This window comes from Caloenas nicobarica, chromosome 1 (assembly GCF_036013445.1).
Source record: "Caloenas nicobarica isolate bCalNic1 chromosome 1, bCalNic1.hap1, whole genome shotgun sequence".
In the NCBI taxonomy this organism is placed as follows: domain Eukaryota; kingdom Metazoa; phylum Chordata; class Aves; order Columbiformes; family Columbidae; genus Caloenas; species Caloenas nicobarica.
Window position 1 is genome coordinate 816,350 of NC_088245.1, and position 13,762 is coordinate 830,111.

A 13,762-nucleotide genomic window follows, 5' to 3' on the forward strand; every position below is an offset into this window, starting at 1 on the left:
CCGGGGCAGTTCAGGTGCTGCCCCGCCAGCCCCGGGGGTGGCTCTGGCTGTACCGCGCTTCCCTCGGCTCGTCACTGAGCACAGAGGTTTCCTATAATTTTCTAAATAAAGCCTTTGACATTCCAGCCCCACAGCTCACCCTGAAGGGGGGTGTCCTGCCCTGGCCTTGACCCCCCCCACCCAGAGGAGGTGACAGGGACATCGCTGGTCCCCTGCCCCTCTCTAGGGTGACCCCAACCCCCACAGGCTGTGACTGGCATGGGAGTGTGTGACAGCAGGTTTATTGTAGAGCCCAGTGCCCCCATGGCAAGGGGCTGAGTGGGGGGTGCTGTGGCGGTGCTGTGGGGCGGGTGGGGGTCCCCTCGGGGCAGGGGGCTCCCTGCTCACCAGCAGAGCTGCCCTGGGCAGTACTTGTCGATCAGGCCCTGGTAGTAGCCCCGGAGCTGCTGCACATCCGGCAGCTCCTCCTGCTTGGTGTAGAGGTCAAACTTGCTGCGGGAGCAAGGTGGGGTCAGTGCTGGGGGGCTGCTCCCCTCAGCAGAGCCCCCCCTGGCCTCCCCAGCACCCACTTGAGCTCCTGCACCCAGGGCAGCATCTGCAGGTCCTGCTCGGAGCAGAGGTGCAGGTAATCCCCGTGCGCGTGCCAGGGGTAGAAGGAGTGGAAGCGCACCATGTAGAACGCCTGGGGACACAGGGACATGGGGACAGGTATGTGGATACAGGGACAGGGACACAAGGGTGGGGAAATGGGGATGGGGACAAAGGGGGTGGGAACACAGGGATGGGGACATGCCAGCCCAGCCTGGGGTCCCCCCAGTCCCCAGGGGTCACCCCCCCAGCCCTCACCTCCTTGGGCAGCGTGAAGCGGTTGAACTTCATGACCCTGTACATGTACTCTGGAGGGGGGACACACACTGCATGTGGGACCCCTGCAGCTGTTCCCCCCCAAGCTGCAGCCCCCTGCCCCACGTTGGGGGCTCCAGGGCCCAGCACAGGGCGGTTGGAGGAGCTCAGGCACAGCCCCCCACCAGGTGCCTCAGTTCAGGGGTAAAGAGCCCTGTCCCAGGGAGGAGACACCCCCTGCACCCCCCTTACCATCGTGTCCCCAGGACATGAGGACGTTCTCCAGGCCGCAGTGGGGCTGGTACATCCCGAACTCGGTGCTGCGGGAAGAGCCAGTGGCCTCAGGGCCGGACCCCTCCCCACAGCCAGCCCCTTCCCCGGCTGTGCCATGGGCTAGGGGGGCACAGTCCCCCCAGCACCCCCATGCGGGGGGGTCTCACCTGTACCGGGGGTCCTTGGTGTCAGGGTTGTTGTGGAAGGTGGAATCCCCGAAAACCACGGACTTCTGCACCTTGCAGCCCACGGGGAAGGTGTCCCCCACCACGGCCCACTGCGGGGGGTGACAGGTGTCCCACAGGCCTGGGGGGGTCCCTGTACCCTGGCCTGCCCCCCCAACTCACCTGAGGCTCCCCGAACAGCACCAGCACCTTCCCCAGGTCATGCAGCAGCCCCACCAGGTGGAACCAGTCTGGGGGCGAGCAGCACCATCACCCCTGTGGGACGTGGCCCCAGGGGGGGCTCTGCGTGGTGGGGGAGGGGACAGTAGCCCCACCTTTGTCGGGGTGGGCGCGGCGGATGCCCTCGGCGGTTTGGTACGCGTGGAACGAGTTGGGGAAATCAACGTCGGGGTCCGACTCGTCCACCAGCTGGTCCAGCAGGTCCAGGGCCTCCATGGCGCCCATGGTCCGCAGGGAGCAGCTCCCGTACTGCGCGCTCTGCGGACACGGGGGCGCTGGGGACCGCGACCCCCCCGCGCCGCCACCCCGGAGCCCCGTGGGATCCCCCCAGAGCTGCGTGGGGAGCAGGGGCCCCCCAAGCAGCCTGGGAGGAGGCATTGGGGTGGGAGCTGCAGCGTTGGGGGGTGGGGGGTCTGTGGTGTCCCCCCCGCTGTGTGCGGACCCCGGGGGGGCCAGGCTGGCCCGGAGGGGCTCGCACCTTCTTGCGAACGAAGTCGACGGTCTGGTGGGTGTGCATCTGCAGGTAGGTGTTGTAGACACGGTCCAGCAGCTTCCCCTCCTGCAGCGCAGCGTCAGGCTCAGGGGGCTCTGGGGGGACCCCCCCTAACATCCCTCCCAGCCCGGGGCAGCAGAGCCTTCCCAGGCCCCCCCAGCCCCTCCCGCAAGCAGGATCAGACCCCCCAGCATGGCCAGCGCTGTGCGGCTGGACCCCCTGGCACAGCCTGGTACGACAGGACCCCCACACCACCTGGTGCAGGGGATCCCCCCCCGTACCCCCTCCCAGTGCAGAGGATCCCCCCACACCCTTCCAGTGCAGGGGATCCCTCCCGTACCCCCTCCTGGTGCAGGGGCCCCCCCAGTACCACCCCGGTGCAGGGACCCCTCACTGCCTCGGGGTCACAGCCCCTCCCAGTAGCAGCACGACCCCCCCAGCCAGGCTCACCGTGTAGTTCCGGTACTCGGCCTTGGCCTTGGCCTTGGCCTTGCTGGGCTCGGGCCCGTCACAGGAGTTGGCGTCCTGTGGGGAGAGGGGCCGGGCGGGGTCAGCAGGGCCCGATCCTGCAGCGAGCCCAGCAGCCATGGGGCAGAGAGGAAACCCCCAGGGACAGCGGGTGTCTTGTGGGACACGGAGACCAGGACATGGCCAAAGGAAACGCTGAATGTGTGGCACTGCACAGCATCGTGCTGCACAGCACAGCTCTGTAAGCATCGCACAGCACTGCAGCATTGCATGGTGTCACACAACGATGCACAGCATTGCACAGCACAGCTGCACAGCACTGCACAGCCCCGCAGAGTGTCATACAGTATCACACAGAGCTGCACAGCACTGCAGGGCACTGCACACCATTGCATAGTGCTGCACGGCGCTGCACAGCACTGCACACCATTGCATAGTGCTGCATGGCACTGCATGGCGCTGCATGGCACTGCATGGCTCTGCATAGCACTGCACACCATTGCATAGTGCTGCATGGCACTGCATGGCGCTGCACAGCACTGCACAGCACTGCACACCATTGCATAGTGCTGCACGGCGCTGCACAGCACTGCACGCCATTGCATAGTGCTGCACACCATTGCACAGCACTGCACACCATATCACTCACTGCTGCCCCATTCCTGGTGTGGGGCGTCCGTCCCGCTGGGGGGCAGGGGGGTCTGGGGGAGCTGCCCACTCTGTGCGGGTAGGCCTGGCCTGGGGTGTCACTGGTTTTGGGAGCCCCCCCACAGCCCCCGCAGTGAGACCCAGGGGTGCTGCAGACACCCCCACACCCCACAGCCCCCGGCAATGGGGGAGGGCAGCGCCCCCGGCTCGCTGGAGCTGCAGGATCCCCCTCCCCCCCATGGCATGTCGCTCCCTGTGGGGCTGGGTCCCCTGTGGGGCTGACACCCCCACCGCAGGGATGGCATCGCTGGGGGTCCCAGGGGACCCCCCCCCCCCCAAAAGGTGACAGCCCCCATGCTCAGCTGTGTGAGGCCCCCACACACAGAGCTGCAGGGCTGGGGGGGTCCCTGAGGGCACAGACCCCATGCTTGTGGGGCTGGGGGGCTGCATGGGCCGTCCGAGTGTGCCTGGGCAGACCTGCACCCTCACGAGTGGGGTCTGACCCCCAGGTGTGGGGTGCCAGGTCCCACCCATACTCACCACCCCGAGGCTCCTCATGCCGGCTGTGCTGGGGGGCACTGGGCCGTGCTGGGGGGCGCAGGGCTGCGGGCTGTGGTTCGGCCACGGGACCCCCGGTTTTATCCCTGGGGGCGGCACAGGGGCGGCACAGCCTGCGCCAGCCGGCACGGGGGCCATGGGTCACCAGTTGACCTGCCCCCGGTTAATGTTTGAGCATGCGGCACCGGGAGCAGGGGGACGCTGCTCCCCGAGGGTCGCAGGGGCTGGCGGGGAGCCCAGCCCTGAGCTGGGGGTCCCCACATCACGGTCCCAAGCTGGGGACCTCCAACCCCTGCGCTGGGGAGCCCTGGCAGTGGATGGCCCTGCCAGCGGCTGATGGTGGCCCTGGGCCACCAGGTTCCTTGCGGGGGCAAAAGGGCATCCCCCCCGCTGCCCACGCAGCCGCGGTGACCCTGTGGGATGGGGCCATGGCGTGATCCCCGTGGGGACGTGGGGAGAGGGGCCGGAGGAGGTGCCCCGATAGCATGGTGCGGGGCTGCGGGCAGAGGTGAGGGAGCCAGAGAAGCGGTGGTGGGGCTGGGGGGGGGCAGCGCCGTGGGCAGGTGGCACCCAGGGGCCGGGGACTGCGGGAAGCAGCTTGGGGGTCACTGCCCCAGCGTGCCACTCACCAGCTGGCCACCGATGGCCCTGTGGCCACCAGCGCTCCTGTGGGATCCACGTCGGACGAGCAGCAGCTGCCCCTGCGCCTGGCAGTGACAAATTCAGCAATGGGTTATGGAAACAGCGCGTGGGGCAGGACCCCGCGGTGGGCTGGGGCTGGCAGGGCAGCGTGGCCAGGGACGGCCCGCCCGGGGCCACCAGGTCCTGGCAGGAGATGGGCGTGCGGGGGGTGCACACCCATGTGCAGGAGGTGCACACTTCTGTGCAGGGGGGTGCACACCCTTGTGCAGGGGGTTGCACCTCTGTGTGCAGGGGGGTGCACACCTGTGTACAGGGAGTGCACATCTGTGTGCAGGGGGGTGCACACCCGTGTGCCCCACAGTGGGGCCATGCTGTGCCCTGCCGTTCCATGCTGTGCCATGCTGTGCCGTGCCGTGCCATGGCCAGGTCAGTCCCTGCGTGCCTGTGCACAGGCAGGACAGGCAGCAGCGGCCCCATGCCTGCAGGCACTGGGGTGCAGCCCCCTGGCACCATCCCTGCACCCTCCTGTGGGACTCCCCAACACATGTGGCCTTGTTTGCTTCCTCCTCTCCCTCCTGTCCCCTTCACCTCCTCCTCTCTGGCTCCTGCCCAGACCCACTGGCCTTGTGGCCGCTGTGGGTGCCAGATGGGCAGTGCCGCAGCCACTGGGACGGGCACCGTGCTGCTGTCCCCTGCATGGCTGTCCCTCCTGCTCCGCTGTCCCCTGCATGGCTGTCCCCACTGCTCCGCTGTCCCCTGCATGGCTGTCCCCGCTGCTCTGGGGAAAGCAGATGGTGCCGGTGCCCTGCCCAGGGCAGCCCCTCACCCCACATTCCATGCCTATTTCTGTGGTCCCAGCACCAGACGTGTCCCCTCCTCGCACACTTTATTCTGTACAAAACCAGATTGTCACCCAAAGAGGGACGTGCAACGCCTGGTGCCGGTGCTGCTGTGGGGCAGGATCCAGCCCGGGCCCCCGTGGGGCTCAGCACGGCCCCTCTGCAACCTGGGAGTCACCCAAGGGACGGGAGGTGACAGCCTTGGCCGAGCGAGGGGCTGTGCTGGTGTCCCCATGTCCCCCGGCAGCATGGCGCTGGGTCTGGGGACTGCCCAGGGCTGGGGCTCCGGGGGGTGCCAGGGGTGGCCCCTGCCTGCAGCGGGGGGGACCCCGGCCCTGGAACTGCTGTGACACCCATGGGACACCTCATCATGGTCCTGTCCCCGTCCTGCCCTGTCAGCCGGCTCGAGCGAGGGAGGAGAGAGGGGATGGGAGCAGCACCCATGGGTGCTCCCCCCACCCTCACCCAGGGCTGCTGTGGGCTGGGTGCTCCTGAGGATGGGGGGCTCCTGGGGATGGCAGGTTTTGGGTATGGGGGCTTTGGGGATGGGGGGCTCTGGGGATGGGGGGCTCTGGGGATGGGGGTGCTCCTGGGGATGGGGATCTCTGGAAGGCAGGGGTGGGGGCACAAGGGTGCGATGGGGGGCCAGGCACCCTCACAGGCCAGTGCCAGGGGCTGCATACCCCCGTCCTGCCAGGCCACAGGGGTGACAGCTCTGCCAGGTGACACCAGCACTCCTGGGGTGTCACGGCACGGGGTGACAGGGATACTCGGGGTCCCCTCATCCCCCTCTACAGGTACCTGTACCATCCTCCACCGAGCCCGTGGGGGCACAACTTGTCACCAGTAGGGACAGGGACACTATGCCAGGAGAGCAGGGGCCTGGAGGGGACAGGGACAGGAGAGGGGACAGGGACGGGGAGGGGATGGAGCAGGAGCAGGGGGCAGGACCCCAGCCCTTCCTCTGCCCCCATGCTTGGGGACAGTTCCCCATCCCCTGGCACCCACCAGCACCTGGTCCCTGTGTCACTGCAGGGTTGTGAGTGATACCTGGGGGGGGGGCACAGGGGAAGGGAACAGCATCCTCTCCGGGGAGGACAGGGCCCCCCAAGGCACCCCAGCCTGAGGCCTGGGAAGGGACCCCAATGGGAAGGTGTGGGGGGGCTGCCCTGTGCCCCCACCCTGGCTGGGGGGCAGGACTTGCAGGACTCCCACCCACGGAACCGCGCTGCCCTGGGCGGGCGTGGGAGGGGGCTGGGAGTGAAGGGGGTGCAGAGGGGTACAGTGGGACACAGTGGGGTGCAGGGGGGTGCTGTGGGGCGCAGCGGGCTCTCCCCAGCCGTGGCCGTGCGTGCCGTGGCAGCTGCTGTGCTGCTGAGTCAGGGGAGCGTGGCCGGGACTCGGCCCCGGGCTCTTGCACAAGGCACCGGCGCTGCTGTGGTCAGCAGGATCCCCCGCTGCCCCTTGGACCCGTCACCAACAGCCCCGGCCGGATGGGCCACCACGGGCCACTGCTGGCCACCACGGGCCACTGGCTCCCCAGCCCGCGGCCACGGTCCTCTCCACTCCATGGGGCTCCGGTTGGTGACAGCACAGAGACCCCTCCACGGGGACAATCCCATGGTCCCCGAGTCCCTGGTGGGGTCACTGGGCCCCCCGAGCAGTGCAGAGGGAGCGCAGGCACATCTGAGTCTGGAAGCGCTTTAGTGGGGGGTCCCGCAGGGCGGGGTAGGGGGCACGGGGCCACGCAGTCCCGTGCAGCTGCCCCACCTCACCCGTAGCTGTGGGGGCTGTTGGGGTTCATGGGGGACGAGTCCTGGCGCCCCGACTGGCCCATGAGCTGCCAGAGGCGGTGGCTCAGGTTCTGCACCTGGCAGGTGCCCAGCACGCAGCCCACCCGCAGCAGCTGCGGCCGCCCCAACAAGTGCCGGCGGCCCCGCGGGTGCTGGGGGGCCACGGGGGCACCGGGCTGGGGGGCAAAGGGGGGTTCCTGGCGTGGCGGGAGCTTCGGGTGGTGCCGCGGGATGAGTTTCGGGTGGTGCCGCGGGATGAGCAGTCTGTGCCGGGGGGCCAGGCGGGCACCGTGCTGGGGGGCAAACGGGGGTTCGCGGCGTGGGCCGAGCTTTGGGCTGTGCCGCGGGAGCGGGGGCCTGTGCCGAGGGCTGAGCTTTGGTCTGTGCTGAGGGAGCAGCAGTTTGTGCCGAGGGACCGAGGGTCTGCATGGAGGGAGCGGCGGTTTGTGCCGAGGGCCGGCGGGCCGCGGCGGGACGGGGGGCTGCGTTCCGGGCTGGTCCCCGAGGAGTGAGGCCGGCGAGGGTCTCCGGTCCGGGGGCTCCCTGCAAGAGAGCGGCAGCGCGGTCAGCGGGAGGGACGACGCTGGGGCGGCGGGCAGAGCCGCGGCACCGCGGGCAGGGCGGCTGCGCGACACCGGGACAGCGGGTACAGGGCAGGTGGCCGTGCCATGTCGGGGGTGCCATGGTGGGCCGGGGCAGGCAGCCCACAGGCTGGGGCACCGCGCCGGCCCCGCCGGCTGCTCTGCCCAGGACCTGCTGAGCCGGGAGGAGGAGGTGGCAGCCAAGGAAGCGGAGCTGCTACCTGCAGCCACACACGTACTCCATGATCCGGCGTCACGCCGCGGTGGCAAGGCCAGCAGGAGCTGCCTGACGCGGGCAGGGCTGCAGCCACGGCCCCACCAGCAGGGTGGGACACCCCCGGTCCCCCCGTCCCCTCCCGCTGGGCTCCACATGGCCCCTCATGGCACCGTGTGACCGTGGCTGCTCACCCCCCGCAACCACAGGCACTGCCAGGGCCATGGGGGGGCCTGGGGTCCCCAAGCTCCCAGGGGCTGCCCCCTCCCCGGGGTGCACAAACGGGGACACCCTGGTGCTGCCGGCTCCAGTACAGCCCAGGCTGGCCTCACCCCGCGGAGCAGCCGGTGACCCTGCACTGGCAGGGGGACCTGCTGCGGTGCCACCCACAGCCGCCCTGGGTCGCTGCCCGGCAGGAATCGGCAGTGCCCGGTGGCTGTGGGGTGGCACGTGGCTGTGGGGTGGCACGCGGTCCAGGTAGCGCTGCCCACGACCTCTCTGCTGCCCGCACTGGCCCTGCCTGCGCACGGGCACGTACGGCAGCACCCACACCAGCACCCGCGTGTCCCGGATTGCACACACAGGTCCGACTCGCACCGCACCGAACCCCTGCCCCCCGTTCCCACCACCCGGGGGTGCCGGAGGGCTCGTCCTGGCACGACACGGCTGGGTGGAGGCCAGGCGCCACTTGGCCACCAGCCACGGGAGCGGGGACAGAGGCCAAATTCCTCCAGCCCTGCAGAGACGGGAAGCACCGGGAGGGCCGGCGAGCGCCTGCTGCCCCTTCCCATCCCGGGACGTGTTTACAGGAGGCGGCCGGTGCCCGGAAACACCGGCAGCCACGGCACACGGGATTTTCCCGGCCGGCTCTGTGCCAGGCTCCGGTGCTCCAGCCCTGCCAGCCCCCCCAGCCAAACAGCCCCCGTGCGCGTCCCGCCGTTCGGCTGCCGGCTCTGGAGTTCCCCTCCCTCCCGTGCTTGGCTCCTGCCCTGGCTTGGCCCCGGCTGCCCCGGCACCGTGTGCGCCCGCCCCGGCCGAGCTCCCGACACATCTGGCTGTGCGTGGGGTCCCACGGGATTGCTGCCGCTCCGGCTGCCCTGCCCGCTCTGTGGCTTTGGGAGCATCGCCAGACCAGCCACAGGGCACCCACCAACCCCAGCGCTGCTGCCGGCTGCACCAGCACCGGCACCAGCACCTCCCCGCAGCCCCCCCAGTGGTTCCCACACAGCTCTGCCCGCCCCACACTGCTGCCCACCCCGTTCCCACGGCCTTTGCGCTGGCACCGAGCCGGCACCCACGCTCCCTGGCTACGGGCACTCGTGCCTGGGCCCTGGGCACTCGTGTGGTGAGGTCCGGCCCAAGAACCCCCCACAGCAGCACAGACCTCCCCCCCGGGACCCCCATGTCTCAGGGCCCCCGTCCCAGGGACCCCCATGCCCCAGCCCATGGCCGGCACAGCCATGGCCGTGCCATCTCGCAGCCATGGTGGGAGCTGCGCAGCCCGTGCCCGGTGTTGGGGTGCCCCAGTCCCTCTGTCCATCCCTGCAGCGGGACGTGGCCCCACACACGGCCCAGGCACAGCCCCCTCCAGCACCCCCGGGGGCTGCTGCGCTGACGGCTGCACTGACGGCGCCGGGCAGGAGCCGCTGCAGATCCCTCCGGAGCCAGACACAGGCTTCCCCCAGCGCTGGCACAGCCCAAACCCGCTCCACAAGCAGCAACACGCAGACCCACACGCACACACCCGCACGCGCACACACCCGCAGAGCCCGTGCGTGCACACCCGCACGCGCACACACCTGCATAGCCTGTGCACACACATCGATCCACGGGAGGTTCTGTCCCACATCCCAACCCAAGGTGCCTGTCGCTGCAGGAGGCCCAGGCAGGAGACCCGGGAGATCCTGGCCCCCCATGGCCCCCGCAGCCCCTCGCCCTGCACAGACACCCTGGCACACGCACACTGGGGGTTCTGGCACACATTCCCTCTCCATCGCGGCATGAACCGAGAGCTCGCCCACACCTTGCACACCCGTGCACCCTGCCTGCTCCATGCACACACGGGTCTGGCCCCTGCCCCTTCCCAAACCCACAGACCAGCCTCACCACCCCAGCACGCTGCGTGCCTACCGCCCGGGCCACATCCTGCCCCCTCCCAGCACCGCTCCCCCATTCCCAGTGGGCTGCAGGATGTCAGGGACCCCTCACCCTGTTCCCGACACCTCATCCCCCTGGGTCCCCACCAGTGCTGCAGGGACAGGGTGCAGGTCCGGGTGGGAGATGGTGCTCAGGGGACCCCACGCCCTCCACGCAGCTCCCGGAGCACCCACCTGTCCCCATTCTCTGGGGCATCATCGCCCCAGGGAACCTGCCCAGAACCTGCCGCCAGTGCAAGGGGCTTCAGTGCGGGGCCGTGTCCCCTCTGGCCATGGAGACAGCAGGACACATGGACACGCTGCCAGGCTGGGCCCTGCCTGAACCCTGCGGGACCAAGGGAGAGCAGCCAGGGCTGCGCAGCAGTGGGACAGACGGACACGAGGCTGCCCAGCGGAGCCTGGGGCAGGAGCCAGCCCTGGGGCAGGGCCGAGCAGGGGGCACGGAGCCCCCTCCGGGACAGGGGCTGGGCTCAGGGGGGCTCAGGGCAGCCGGGCCCCATCGGAGGGGCCAGGGCTGTGTCCCGGGCAGGGGCACGGAGCTGCCTGGCACGGGGGGCAGGCAGGGGGGCACAGAGCCACCCCATACACGGGTGCGGGCAGGGGGTCTTGGAGCCACCCCATACGCGAGTGCGGGCAGGGGGTCTTGGAGCCACCCCATACACGGGTGCGGGCAGGGGGTCTCAAAGCTGCCCCGCACAGGGGTGCAGGGTCCCGGGGGGGGGCAGGGTGCGGGCTCACCTGCGCTTGGGGGCGCGGCCGTCGGGCAGGGGCAGGCAGGCGGGCAGCTCCAGCAGACACAGCACCAAGCTGATGCAACTCAGCGCCTGGGCTCTCATGGCGGGGCCGGGACAGCGGCTGCGGGGAGAAGAGACGGGCTCGGGAATGGGCTCGGGAATGGGCTCGGGGCTGGGCTCGGCTCCAGCCCGCCCGGTGCCCCCGCTCCCCTCTGCCCGTCCCGCAGCCCGGAGGGCGCTGCGGGGTCCCCGGCTGTACCTGCGGTCGCTCCGACTCCGCTCCGTGCCCCGCTCGGCGCTGCCGCTCCCCGCCCCGGCCCAGGTTAAATATCGCCGGGCCCGGCGCGGCGGGCGAGGAGGAGCCGAGCGGCGCGGGAGGAGCCACGGGCGGGGGCAGCCCCGCACACCCCCCGGGCCCCGCACTCCCCTCCGGGCCCGCACACCGCCCCGGGCCCGCTTCCCGGCCCCGCCGCTCCCCCAGCGCTGCGGAGAGGGGCCGGGATGGGACTGAGGAGGGGTCCGGGGGTACCGGGATGGGACCGGGGAGGGGTCCGGGGGTACCGGGATGGGACTGGGGAGGGGTCCGGGGGTACCGGGATGGGACTGGGGAGGGGTCCGGGGGTACCGGGATGGGACTGAGGAGGGGTCCGGGGGTACCGAGATGGGACTGGGGAGGGGTCCGGGGGTACCGAGATGGGACTGGGGAGGGGCTGGGAGAGCTGTCCAGGGGACTGGGATGGGCTGGGCTGGGGGAACCCCTCTGAAGGGAACAAGCTGGAGCTTGGGGAGCCATCCAGGGAATCTGAGTTGGGGTTGATGCAGGGAGGGTCAGGGCACCCCCCAGGCCCCCTGTCAGCCCCCTCCTCAGCACCTGCGCCCCGGTGCCTGGGGCCAGCCGTGGCAGCGGGCCCACGGCAGGCAGTGCTGGCCCCTGCCAGGCCCCACGAGCCGTCCTGTGCCACGTTGTGTTGCACTCAGCCCTGCCAAACCCCGCTGGGTGCCTGCTGCCCAGCTCCAGGGAGCAGAGCCCATCCCCAGGGGCTCCCCGACACCCCACATCCCACACCCTGCCTCCCACTGCCATGCTGGGGGGGCTCGGGGGGGGACAGAGCCCCCCAGCTCCACTCGCTGCTCCTCATGCTTGGGTGGCAAATCCAGGCTGGAGGGCCAGGGCCACATCCTGCCTCCCTTCCCTGGGCTGTGGGAAACCCAGTGCAGCCCAGTACCTCCAGTTCAGCCAGCCACTCCTGCCCCTCCTCTGCCCTCTGATGCCTGGGAGCCCTGTCCCCTGGCGGGCAGCACCCTGACACCCCCTGGTGCTGCAGCCAGCAGGGCTGGAAATGCTCGCCGGGATGTGTGTCTGCACGCACCTTCTCCTGGGGCTAAGTCAGGTTAATGTTTTTAAACATCACATGGAGCCTTTTAAAACAATTAAGGAATGTGATCCGCAGAGCTCAGAGCAGTCCTGGTGTTCCCCTGCGAGGAAGCAGCTTGCTGGAACTGGGGCAGTGCAGAGCCGCTGCTGGGGGCTCGGGGGGCAGTGCTGGAGCTCGGGGGCTCCTGGGCCTCTGCTCCCCAAGCCAGGCAGCCGGAGCTCAGCAGGGGAGGGGTCCCCACCAGTCCCCCTCTCTGGGTTCCCACCTCCTGCTCTGGGATGGGGTCCGGGTGTCCCCGGTGCCTGTGCTGCGGGGATGGGTGAGGAGCCCGCAACACCGCAGCCTGTCTGGGATGGGGTCCAGGCACCAGGGCGGGGGTGCCCACACCCCCTCCCCTGCCTGCTCCCCCCACTGCAGCCTCCCCAGGCCAAGGGGCCGGGGGCCTCTGCATGCTCCAAATCGCTGGGATTCTTCCGCATTATCAGGACACAAAGGCTTCAAACACCCGGTTCTCATGCAGGGGGATTTGTGGCAGCACCTGATCATGGGGTGACTGTGATGGGGTGGGGGGCGGCAGGGACAGACCCCCTGAGCAGGGCTGCAGGTCTAGCCCTGGCCTGAAGCAGCACAGCCTTTCCCCAGCACTGTGGCCCCCGCTTCCCCATGCATCTCCCGGGGGGAAATTTCTGTGGCATGTTGGGCTCTTCCGCTTGTTTGTTGCTGAATTATCCCAGCAAGAGAGAAACCCAGCATGAAAACAACACGGCAGAGCCGCGGGCGAGGGCACATGGGTCTGAGCACTTGACATGGCCCTGGCACGGCACGTGTTGCCGTTGACAGCAATGCACTGAACCCCTGCCCAGAGCTCATCGCCACCGTGGCATCCCCATGGGCCGCGCCCCGGTGGGATGTCACCCTGTGGTCTCCAGGGCTGAGTCCTGGCATAGCTCTGTCATGGTGCCAGCACTCAGCCATTGCTGTGCTGTGCCGGAGGTCTGGGCTGGGGCTCACCCCCAGGCCTGCCCGGGACCCTGTGCGTGTCCCCGTCCAGGGCAGTGCCAAGCACTGCCACCCTGGGGACAAACCCGGGTCACCGGGGTCAGCAGCACCGGCATGAGCCTGTGTGGCAGGAGGGGGCTCTGGCTAATTAGCGTTTGCTTAATGCAGGTTCTGAGAGGGGAGCAGCCCTCGCTGGGCCATCACCCCTTCCCACGCAGGGGGGCGGAGGACGAGGGACAGGGGGTGAATGGGAGGCTGGGGCTCAGCTGGGACCTCCAGCACGTCTCAGTTCTGCAGTTCCAGGCACTGATGCAGAGCAGAGAAGCAGCAGCAGCAGGTCTCTCCACCAGCCCCTGCCCCAGGCGCACGGCTGAGCCCCCGGGGTCCTGCAGCAAGGGCAGAAGCGGGATGCCTGCCCTCCTCGGGAATCACCGCTCCTGGGCGCCGGGAAAGCCCCCGGGTCCTGCTCCACCGCCCGCAGCCATCCCGGCAGCGCTCACCGCTGCGGCGGCAACCGGGTGTCCGGGCTGCCCCGCCCCCGGGGCCGCGCCGCAGCCGGACCCGCACCGGGAGCTGCCACCACCCCGGCAATTCGCTGGGGACAGGCAGCGCTTGCCCTCTCCCTCTGCTCCTCAGGGGCAGTCTGGCTTCCAGCCGTGGGAATCAATTGCTAAGTTTCAATTAGCTTAATTGCCTCTTGGCTGAGGCCCTGGGGGAGGGTAGGGGCTGAGAGCAGCGGCT

At 69.8% G+C, this 13,762-nt stretch overlaps 1 protein-coding gene across 1 annotated transcript; it reads right to left on the reverse strand.

Moving 5' to 3' along the window:
• Positions 1 to 483: 483 nt before the first annotated feature.
• MIOX (myo-inositol oxygenase) lies at positions 484 to 3,687 on the reverse strand. Its single transcript, XM_065656471.1, has 10 exons — positions 3,670 to 3,687; positions 2,464 to 2,538; positions 1,999 to 2,079; positions 1,616 to 1,778; positions 1,464 to 1,531; positions 1,284 to 1,393; positions 1,096 to 1,163; positions 846 to 896; positions 570 to 700; positions 484 to 492 (listed from the first exon to the last, which is right to left on the reverse strand). The coding sequence occupies exons 1-10, from the start codon at positions 3,685 to 3,687 to the stop codon at positions 484 to 486; spliced, it is 774 nt and encodes a 257-aa protein (XP_065512543.1).
• Between the last annotated feature and the right edge of the window lie 10,075 nt (positions 3,688 to 13,762).